Below are 12,280 nucleotides of genomic sequence, written 5' to 3' on the forward strand. Positions count from 1 at the left end.
GCTGTTCATAGCTCTGGCCGCTCCCATTTGAGCGACTGTCCGTGTCAGATGGGGTTGGTTTCAAAGGGCAGTTGTCGTTAACCTGCTTCTCACAGGAAGTAGAGACAGAAGGTTGTTCCCTCCCATGTGGTGATGAAGTTCTGACAGCTTTCTCAAAACTGGGAGTAGAATCATTGTTATTGTTGTTGGTGAGGATACCAGCAACTGGCAGGATTTCAACGCGAGTCGGGATGGTCAAAGCAGCTTGTGGTTTCCCGCACAAGTCTCGTTCCGGCTCTCGGTTCTTGGCGACGTCTCCGAGATGCACACGGTATTTTTTCCTCAGCACGACATGAGACACCCCCTCCTCCTGCCTCACAGTCGCCACGGAGTTCACATACCTCTTAAACAACTCCCGGTTCTGCTCTCTCTGCTCGTCCTCTCGCAAAAACCGCTTGTAGTGGGTTAACAAGTCCGCGTTTCGCACCGTCCCGCCGTTGTTGATGATGAAGCGCAGCACGGAGTCTTGTGTGAAGTCGGTGGCCATGCTCGCGCCGTGTGAATCTCTCTCGTGTTATCGCGCAATCAAACTGAACTGAAGGAGCTGACAAACGGTTTCGCTTGTTGAGATTGTAACTCCGCCCACGGGTTTCTCTCAGTTCCACCTGCGTGCTGAGCTTACCTGCGTACTGCAAACGTCTAATATCTATCCATCTATGAATGCATGTATATATTTATGTATAAATTAATTTGTCTATTAAAAACTTTGGTATGAAGTCTGGTAATGACCATATTAAGTAAATCTTACTACTAAACTGCTAAAATATACTGTACAGTAAAATATGATCAAAACTTCATTTGTTTTCAAATATGTAGACTAACGTTACTATAAATTTATGTATGGATTTATTATTTATTTTGATACACAAGCATTAAGTAAGAAGTGGCACCTTGAAGTATTTGGACACATTTGAGACGATTTGAAAATGTATAAATTCCACTGCATTGGATAAAAAAAAAGTTGTATTTATTATATAGGCCTATGTAAAACAGCAGCACACTTTTCAATGAAAAGATTTCACACAATAAAATGTGTTTGTTTTAACTGATAAAATATAAGTAGGCTACTGCTCAAAACTCTTGTAGTTGAACATATTCATAATTAATGTGATGAACTACACCTGTGTGAACTTGACGATAACTGACTCCATCCACTAAAACATACATACATCCACTGAACACTGACTTTCATGCAATGAAAATATAAACAAAGTTAATGATGGGAAAAGATTCTGAAGCATTATTTTTGTTGTTTTTTATTCAATGAAATGCACCATACGAAAAAGTAATATATTACATATATTACCCTATATCAAGAGTGATATTGCCATAAGTGTTACCTGCAAGATCATGTGTAATTTTCACATATATACATTCTAGGTAAAGTTCGTAACAAAAAATGTACTTATGTACATATGTTAATAATATCTATTCGATGGTTTTATTTAGCAACCATGTCAACAATATATATTTTATATATGCAACTTTAAAACAACATATAATTTGAAAATCTGTTTATATGTTTTTGTAATAAATGTTTTAAAAACATGTGTATATTTTATTATTTCTTACATAATATCAACATGTACTGACAGGTTTCTGAATGGATATACATGTAGATGCCATATGTCCAAAAATGTATTAGACATACACTGAAAAAAAAATGATACTAACTTTTTTAAGGTAAGTGGTTGCAAACAATTTATTTTAGCTACATTTAAATAAAAAAAAATGTTGAATGTTAGTCAACTAAATTTGTTTATTTAAATGTTGCTAAAATAAATTGATTGCAACCACTTATCTTAAAAAAATTAGTAAATTCAATGAATCATTGTTTTCAGTATAGTTTATAGTTACTAGTTAAGTTACTAGTTAATATATTATTAATCACTTATAAATCATTGAAATGTCAACATTGTACTAGTTAGTCAACTAAATTTGTTTTAAATGTAGCTAAAATAAATTGATTGCAACCACTTACCTTTAAAAAATGTAGTAAATTCAATGAATAATCTTTTCAGTGCATAAATATGTAGGCTACATTTTTTTGGCTAATATATGCATATGTTAATATATGAAATTGTTCAAATTTTACATCATATATGACAATATATTTCATTAACAGAAATGTGATTTATGGAAATATTACATTTGCATATGGGCAGCCGCAGGAACATTTCACTGCTCCATCTGTGGAATTTGCTTGAACTCATGCTACCTTATTAGATAAAACACTGCAGTTGCAGTAATTCAACAAATTCTTATTTGAATAAATAGCTACATTTTCATACCTCTCTAATTCACTTGTCATTGTAGGCTTTAGATATTAAATAACCTTTTCTTTGGCAACTCATCCATCATCCATTAGCTACAGCACATAAATGGTACACCGAACACAACAGATGACGCAGAAGTCTGATCATGACCCCTCAGTTTCTCTCTTTTGTTAATGAGTGCAATGAGTCCACAGTAAAGATCTCAGGTTTCATTGTTAACAGGGATCCTTTAGCACAGCATTATTTCTCCACAAACACACAAACTCAGAAAAACGACAAGAGCAGCTCAGTAGAGATTTTCATTTATTTGAGCATTGGGAGGTTTCTCAGCAGCGGCCCGGACTGTCATCAGCACCTCAGAGCAGGAGAGAGCTTTCGGCAGGAAGGTTATGATCAGCAAAGGAATGGTGACAGCCTAAAGCTTGTTCTGTTAGTTCAGAATCTTACGCACTTTATTCTACTCATTACAACAGTTACATTACTAGGTTTAGAACAAGCGACAAACAGATCATCTACCCAAGCCACGCCATGTGTGATCTAATGCCACGAACAACACTAGCTCATCTGTAATGCTCAGTATAAGGAAGTGATAGGGACATTATCACCCTTCAAAAGCTCTCTCTCTCTCACACACACACACACACACACACACACATAATAAGCATTTTATTTAATAAAATAATATTTAAAAGCACTCAAAAGTGTCGAGGGCTGTGTTCGACAGAAAAAAAAAAAGTGAGAAAAGACAAGTGAAAGTTACAGATGAAGTCAATGACAGGAAACAATGGGCAAATACATATAAAAAGAGACAAACAGGAACAATTACCAGTTTCCACAGATGGAGGAAAAATATTTCTACTTTTTTTGCAAACATTTTTACTTTATATATAGATTTGTTTCTGCTTTTTTTAAAGCCTTTTATGTTTACGGTTATGAAATGGCATCATGCACAGAGTGTTTTTTTTGTTAGTATTTTTGGCCTCTCTCTTGCTCTGAGGTGAACCGATGAACGCGGCTGCTGCGGTTGTGTGATTGTTTAGCTGTTTCCTCTAGGTTTCTCTGACCGGTTGGAGAGGAGGGCAGGGGGAGGAGCCAGCGTTCTGCTGTGTTTCGGCCCTGCACGTGGGCGCCCCCTCCTGGGGACTCTCCTCACTGTACAGGCGCTTGATCCCGTCAAAATACTCGTCCACCTCCATGTGTTCCACCTTCCGCTTGGCCGAGGACTTGCACGCATGGGTGTGGGTGGTGTTGGGGTCAGAGGGCGCTGTCGGGGCAGGGGAGACGTGCCAGGGGGGCAGGACTCCCCCGTCCCGAGGCTCCGGGGCGTTCGGCAGGGGATGGCAGATGTACACAGTGTTAGGAGGCAGGGAAGCCATGTGTGTGGACAGGCAACGTGCAACCAGCTCTCGACAGCCAATCAGCTGAGAACTGTCGATCTGAAAGAGAGGAAACCGAAAGAAAATGATGATGATATACACTACCGTTCAAAGGTTTGGGGTCAGACAGTCTTTTATTCAGCAAGGATGCATTAAATTGATCAAAAGCGGCAGTAAATACATTCATAATGTTACAAAACATTTCTATTTCAAATAAATGCTGTTCTTTTGAACTTTTTCTATTCATCAAAGAATCCTGAAATAAATGTATCGGTGGTCCACAAAAAATACGAAGCAGCAGAACTGTTTTCAACACTGATAATAATCAGAAATGTTTCTTGAGCAGCAAATCAGCATATTAGACTGATTTCTGAAGGATCATGTGACACTGAAGACTGCTGAAAATTCAGCTTTGATCACAGGAATAAATTACATTTTACAATATATTTAAATAGAAGTCTTATTTTAAATAGTTATAATATTTCACAATATTACTGTTTTTACTGTATTTTAACAAAAATGCAGCTTTAGTGTCAAAGTGATGCTATTATAGTTTTTATTTATATTAAAATAACATATATACATATATACATATATATATATATACAGGTGCATCTCAATAAATTAGAATGTTTAACCAATAAATGCAGTGTTGGTGTCAATGAAATACAATTAGTGTTTTATTTTTATATTTTCCCTTTTTATTTCAATTTTTATTTATTTTGTATTTATTTTTTATTGTCATTTTAGTTTTAAACTAAATTAAAATGAGAAATTGCCTCGGCAACTTTTTTATATTTTATGTTATTTTATTCAAGTTACAAAAACGAATTTTGAATGGTTTTAATTTTAGTTTCAGTTTTAGTTAACTATAATAATCCTGTTACCAACCCACAACTTTTAAAAGACTGCATATAAAAGGCGGTAATGTTCAATAAAGAGTCATTCATATTTTAAAACTGTTTCAATGTTGTTGACAGTGTTAGTTACTGAACCTGTAGGTTTAATGATGCATGACACTGTAAACTTTTAAAGGTCTGTATTTTTACTTTCGCTTTGAGCTCGCTGCTGGCATTGATAACTGACTTTGCTCTGGAGAAGTGACTGACCGGGCCTCTTCTGAGTTATGATAAGAGTTAAAGAGCCTACAGAAAAACAAACATGTGAGACAGATTATACATGCTACTGCGGCTTCAACGTATAGTCACTCTGAGCAGATGAAAAGAGCCTCTGGAAGGAGGAATAATGAGATAACTGGACCGTCACAAAACATGACTGACACTGACACTGAGACCTAAAGAAAAAGTTAGAGCGACCACAGATCAATGTGATCTTCCTGAACTATTTTTTTTTATCTGTTTAATGGAAGTGTTTGAATCTGATCTCCTGATTTTCCCTCTAAAATCTTTTTCATTTTACGAAGTTCAATACACATGAACTCTTTTAATCCTATGAAGCCTGCTGTATCATATTGGAAATGCAAATTGTAAGGTCTCTAAATGATCAGACCTTTGCTGAAAAACCCAGAAGCCCCTCACTGCAGAACACAAGATCCAGGGGGCGTGGTTGGATCCACATCTAGGGAGTGGAGACTGGTAGGTTTAGGGGTGGAGATGGGTGGGTTTAGGGATCTGGGGGTGGAGACGGGTAGGTTTAGGTATATGTAAGGTGGGAGGAGTTGGATCTGGATCCAACCTCGCCCCCTGGATCTTGTGTTCTGCAGTGAGGACCATCTCGAAAAACCTGTAGCACACAATCTACTACATGCCTTCTGTTGCCTGATTGATAGTTTATACTTTAACAAGTTGAAAGCCTTAAAACTAAGCATTTAAATATCATCCAAGACATATTATTGGGAAATATGGAGTGATAACTGATTTTTATAAGCATTTTATGTAAGTAGCCTGTTATAAAGGTCTCATTGATTTACATCACAAACGATCAGAATCACAGGCTTCACAGGTTTAAAAAGCACCGTATATTTCCCAGATGAACACTGCAATCATCTCAAGACTAGTTGGACAATTTGGAGCCACTGAGCTTCATTAGTTCTCACCTGTAATTTGTGCAACAGGTCGACAGTGAGAGCGAGCCAATCAGGACAGAGTTTCTCCAGCTCCAGCGTGATGAGGCCGAGGGACAGCAGTGAGCCGCGCACCGGCAGCAGTGCATTGTGGGCCAGACAGTGGAAGAGCTGCTGGGTGAGCAGAGCCACGTGCTGAGACGGGTTCAGAGCCGACAACGCCATGTTCAGCCGCCCGGACTTACAGCTCAGAACCATCGCATGGAACTATAGAGAGATGAATAAAAATCTATATTTTTGGATCTCAGCACTTAATCGGGTGAATTGGCAGTCCTTCAGCACCCACATGGAGAGCCAAGCTATTAACAGCAACCTCAATATGCCAACAATGAGGATCCTTCCTCAACACACACACACAAAAAAAAAAGAAGCACATTTATGCCATCTAAATTCATTCCTCCTAAGAGTAGCAACAACATCAATCTAATTTTTGCTCAACGTTTTTTTGTTGTTGTTGGTTTACTTGAACATCAATACAAATTCAGACAATGCAATTAAGAAAAATGTAACAATTTTAGACGAAAACCGATTTCTTGCAATAAATCCCATATTCAGATCCCTAAACCTTCAACATAAGCAACAGTAAGATGTTTGCATTAGCAAAAATGTTTAACAATTCTTTAGTACTTCTGTAAATTAGCATAGTGTTCTATGAATTAGAATATCTAAACTGATATTATCTAATTCCAATATGAAGCTCGTTAGATATCGCTACTGTAAAACACCAATCATGGCAGAAATGAATAAGGTCATGGTGTATATGGTGACAATGCATAGGTTTGGTGAAGTTAACATCAGTTAACAACTTTACCTAACAAAAACTAACGTATACATTATTATCTTTTTTTGAGAGCGTTTGTTTGCACTATTCCTGAAAGACGTTTTCTGTCAGATTTTAAATAGATCTTTACAAAATGTCTTTAAGATGATTGATTTAGATTGACTGGAAAACATCTTCTGTATAAAAAAAACTGTTTTACATACAAAGCACTTTTAATACTTATTTTAATAATCTTCGAGATGTATGCATGCTATCTGTGGACAAACTTAGCCAAACCTCCATTCAATTACAGGTACTGTCAGAGAGCACTGGACATGTGAAAGGAGAGTTCAGTGTCTGTATGTAGAGCTGCAAAGTTTGCATATGTGTTTGAGAGGAAGTGCACTCACGATGTAAAGGAAGTCCAGTGCAGTGGTGGAGTGCAGGTCCCAGTTCAGCTTATCCAGAACAATCCTCTCCATCCGCAAGATCTCCGACGGAGAACAGCCACATTTGCTGCTGGACACCAGCTCTCTCAGAGACGGGATATGCTGCAAAACACATATTATATTAGCTATTTATGTTAGGTTGGATCTATAAGTAGGTCCAACTTTATCTGTATATATACAGTATACATGTATTGAGTTATATATACTATATAGCAAATCTCAACTTGATTGCTTGTATCATCACAAAATGTGAACTATAGTATTGCATAATATTTACTGCAAGTCACTCTGAAACAATGTGTACTGTGAAAAGCATTATACAAATGGATTTGACTTGACATTAAAAGGTTATGCAGACAGAAACATTCACAAAAATAAAAAACTAATCTAATCTGAAACCTAATAGTTAAATAATGGCAAAACTTAGGAACTAAATTATAGTAACTGCTTAACTATGTTTAAGCCACATCATGTGGTCAGCTCTAGCCAGAAATTACTTTAAAGGGCTGCCAGGAAATAATCGGATTAAATATCAGTCCAACTTTGGCGTTTTAAGTAGAAGCCAGAAGTACAGAAATCTCAGTCGTTATATTTCTACAGATCATTTCTCACTTCATGAAGCAGCTGAAGGCAATGGTTGTCATCCTTCAGCCTCAGTAAAGGACGCTTTTACTGAAGGCTCATCAAACTGGGGCTGATTTTAGACTTGAGACATCAGAGATGACACCATCCAGGGTCACCGTTTCCCACAGCAAAATTTAACTTATGCTGCATAAATAAAGCCACAGAGACCCGCGACGACCGATGCTGACCATGAATCTACTCTGTTGCTTCTTAGAATAACAGACATTGTACATTATACAGCATATTAATACTGCATTCACCTCATCTTCCTCACTGGTCTTAACAGCCAGGAAGAAACAAGAGATGGCGATACAGCGCAGGTACTTCGGGCGGGCCTGAAAAAGAGAGAGAGAGTGATCAATAACGGTACTGCAGTACTGCATCTCGTGCACTTTTATGCCACACCAGCAAATGGCAAATGTTTCTCACACACGCATGCATTTCCTGTGTTTATTTCCTGTTCATTTAAATGCCAAGGCACAATAACTAATCAGATCTGCAATGACTGACACGTACTTGCAGTTTCAGTTTCTCTAAAAATAAATAAATAAAATTCTAGAATTGTCCCTGTAACCCTTTCGATGTGCTAAAAGAACATGGCAAAGAGCAAAAAACATCCAATGTTGTATAATAAAACAGCTCAGCTAAATAGTGACCTAACTTTCTGTAACGCTTACCATTACATAACAGTCAAAGTTCTATAATAGAGCAAAATAATGTTCACTGCACACAAACGTTCACTGCATCTCAAAAGCACTTATGCTAATTATACAAAAAATTATAACTTTAATTATTATGCAGCATGCATACATTTAAATGCATAACATGCATAAATTTAAATGCATAAATTACAATGCATAACATGCGCAAACTTGAATGCATAAATTATAATGCATAATAGCCACAATTTAAATGAATGAATTATAATGCATAAATTACGATGCATAACATGCACAAACATATAAATGCATAAATAGTATACTGAATAACCTCCACAAACTTAAATGCAGACATTATAATGCATAAAATCCTACATTTAAATGCATACATTTTAATGCAAGCAATGCATACATGCATAAATATAAATGCATACATTACAATTACATCATATACAATTTATCATGCCATGTATAAGCTGAACTAGTACACAGGCTTGAACAGAGGTGAAACACAGAAAAGAAGGAGAGAGTATTATTATAACTGTTTTTAAAAATAGGTGTTATTATGTGAAGTACCTATCATGGGCTGCAATTAAGCCAGCCAACACACGGCTAAAAGCTGTTATGGACAGCTGGATAATGGAAAACGCCATAAGCCCACAATCATTGACTGGGGCAGAAGACCTTGACCGGTCAGACGTTTTTAAACATTACCTTAACGGCAGAGAGGAAGCGATCCAGGATGCAGATGGCCAGGCAGAGGGTCTCTGGATAGAGCTTCAGTTGGGAATGAACATCCCTCAACCACCGGACGGCCTCATCATGCTTTTCAGGGGAAATATCTGTATCCTGAAGAAGAAAAAATGCATTTAATTAGATACATAACATACAGGTTTGCATATGCACTAATCTAAACTGGAATTACCCAAATCGAACCCCTTATTATTGTCTATTCGATCAGACTCAGATGCACAGACATTTATTAATAATAATAATGCATTTTATCATTAACTACTACCCCAAATTAAACCATATTATTTTACTTCTACTTTTTTTTTTAATTGTCATTTAGTTCAACATGATATACTAAACTTACTAAAACTAAAATAAAATTAACAAAAATTACATAGAATATTTAAAAATGAAAACTAAAAAAAATGACAAATACACCAAAAATTTATAAAACTTCAACTAAAATTAAATTGAAACATAAAATATAAATATAAAAATCAAATTAATAAAAAAAATTTTAAAACGAATTTACACAAAAGTATAAGAGTATCTCAAATATACTAAAATAGCATTGATGACCTACAATAAAACGGCCCGGTTCCCGTCAGGATAGACTTGGATAGCAGACCTCTGACACAGTTTCACACACAACTGCACCATAAATAGTCATAATACACAGACAACTACATCTAGAGAGAACACAGCATCATAAAATTGTACTAATCCCAGTGTCTCACTGTTTATCAAATTACAGATTTACATACAGCAAATCACACACATTCTGCAGCATCGTAAGAGACCCAAATTAAAGGGTTAGTTCACCCAAAAATGAAAATTGGCTTGTGTTTTACTCACCCTCGAAGCATCCTAGGTGTATATGACTTTCTTCTTTCAGACGAATCCAGTCGGAGTTGTATTAAAAATTGTCCTGGCTATTCCAAGCTCTATCATTGCAGTCAGCGGGTGTTGCAGTTGAACAGTGCTCAAGTCCTCAAATAAAGCGCGCGCATTCATAATAAACGTGCTTCACACGGCTCCGGGGGGTGAATAAAGGCCTTCTGTAGTGAATCCATGCATTTTTGTAAGAAAAATATCCATATTTCAAACGTAATAAACACTTTTATATCACTTCCGTCAACTGTCATAAGCGGAAGCCGTTCCGGCGGATGACGTAGCACGTCGGCATTGCGTGATAGGTGACCAATGCGGAGATACAACAAAACAAAACGCCGGTCAGGAATTAGAAGTACAAACCAAAGATTTGCAAAGACAAATGTCGGAGGATTTCGATATAAGCCAAGAGGAGACTGGTTTTCCTTTGCTAAAGAAAGGAAACTTTGCTTCCTTTGCTCCTATAAACAAACTCGTGAGACTAGCGTATCTCAGAGGCGCGCGCGCTGCGCATACGTCATACACCTTCCGCCGGAACACCTTCCGTCTACGCTTCCGCGTATGACAGATAACGGAAGTGAGAGAAAAGTGTTTATTACGTTTGAAATATGGATATTTTTCTAACAAAATTCATCTCCACATAATAATGATAACAGTATATTGCAACATAACTATTCTTATATGCACATTGGACTTACACAGAAACTACCTTAATTTATCTGCATAGCAATCTGTCTCCCACAATGTAAACCAAACAAACCAGCGCTATCAGCTGACAGACTCACCTGGTTGGTAGGTTTCTTTGGCACGTAAGCCTTCCATAGTTTGGCTTCCCTAGAAACGGCCTTCTCTAGAAGAGATGACAGCTTCCGGCTTTCCAGGGGCAGGGTGAACTTCATCACGAACCCTGGAAAAGCCTACCTCCCCACTGGATACAGCTACCTGAGCGCAGAACACACGGAACATCTCAAAATAGATCAAATATAATGTCATACATCACAAGGGATGTCTGAGCTGCCTTGGGAATTTGATTTATTAAGTCTATTTTTCATCACAGTTCTTTATTTTTCTTGGTTGTCCAACCTGCTTTAAAAATATATATCATATATGTACTAACTACAACATACATAAAATGTATTATATATAATTTAACTTAAATATAACTATATATATATATATTTATAATAGTAAAAACAGTAATGTTATAATATAAATACAAATATTATTGTATTATATGATACATTGACATTCCTATCGATACTGGTTATGATTCAAACATAATAATCATTTTAATTTCATTATTTTAATTCAACAAACTCAAATCAAAAATACTTTACGTTCAAAAACACAAAAAATATTGATAAATCACCTCTGATCTGATGATCACGATTTCACGTTATTTTAATTAAGAATGAGAACTGATTCATCATCCTATTCATGCTATAGATGCAATATGGTGTATAAAAGAATAGCACCAGTATTGTTTAGTGTAAACAATGACATTAAACACCAAACCCCACACCACCATCTTAATATGAAATGTTGATAGTGTTGACGCAGTTTACATTTGGTACGTGTTAGCAGACTAGCTAGACTATACAGCAACAGATCAATATACACGCAATCCCACACACCTAGCTACACCGAAAAGAAAAACAGTATATATATGTCCAGTGTCGCTGGTTTAATGAGGCTAAATGGTTAAATATGTCCATAAAAGGGGATTCTTACCTCCCCTGCAAGGTTGTGGGAAACGCAGATCATCCGGTCCATTAAACTGAGGTAAAATAAAGCAGCAAATCGGGTTCCGTCATCTTTTTAAGCGTCCAGCTTCGCCTCCATGTTTGCCGTGAAACTTGATGGGGGTTTTAAACACTAAAAGGGATCCTTCCAAACTGATATTAAAAATAAAATGAACGGAATATAGACACGAACGTCTACTTCCGAGGAGGAGACCGAGAAGGGAAGAACCACCTTCCGCCGACCTCCTCACCGCACACAGACAGCTACACAGAGAACCTTTTCTTACGAATTAAAAAAAGAGCAAGAAAATTTTTAAACGGTTAAAAATGCTAGAAAGTACATTTAAATGTAGGTCTAGTCGGAGGTTTCATTTTCAACGGATTTTTTTGTGAATTCGGTAACTGTCATAACGGAACTACTTAACCTGTCGAATGGATTTTGGAGTGTAGCTCGTACTGAAGTAGAGGGACTACTTTCACATGCAATCCTATTCAGGGTCTCGAGATGACACAGACATACATAAAACATCGTACAAAAGAGATATTAAAAGGATTAAATGTCTGAATAAATTAATTATAATACTTTTAACATCTAGATATTTTTCCTTCGCGGATTCTAAGCTTTAAAAATGTATTATATAAATTTCGA

The 12,280-nt window shown here is 36.6% G+C and overlaps 1 protein-coding gene across 1 annotated transcript; it reads right to left on the reverse strand.

The window, feature by feature from the left end:
- Nucleotides 1-3,236: 3,236 nt before the first annotated feature.
- Nucleotides 3,237-11,867, reverse strand: ccni (cyclin I). Its single transcript, XM_016451250.1, has 7 exons — nt 11,621-11,867; nt 10,675-10,831; nt 8,981-9,115; nt 7,868-7,942; nt 6,945-7,085; nt 5,748-5,981; nt 3,237-3,751 (listed from the first exon to the last, which is right to left on the reverse strand). The coding sequence occupies exons 2-7, from the start codon at nt 10,786-10,788 to the stop codon at nt 3,365-3,367; spliced, it is 1,086 nt and encodes a 361-aa protein (XP_016306736.1). The 5' UTR covers nt 10,789-10,831; nt 11,621-11,867; the 3' UTR covers nt 3,237-3,364.
- Nucleotides 11,868-12,280: the final 413 nt, after the last annotated feature.

The sequence above is a fragment of the Sinocyclocheilus anshuiensis genome, unplaced genomic scaffold (genome assembly GCF_001515605.1).
Source record: "Sinocyclocheilus anshuiensis isolate Anshui unplaced genomic scaffold, SAMN03320099.WGS_v1.1 scaffold1425, whole genome shotgun sequence".
NCBI lineage: Eukaryota > Metazoa > Chordata > Actinopteri > Cypriniformes > Cyprinidae > Sinocyclocheilus > Sinocyclocheilus anshuiensis.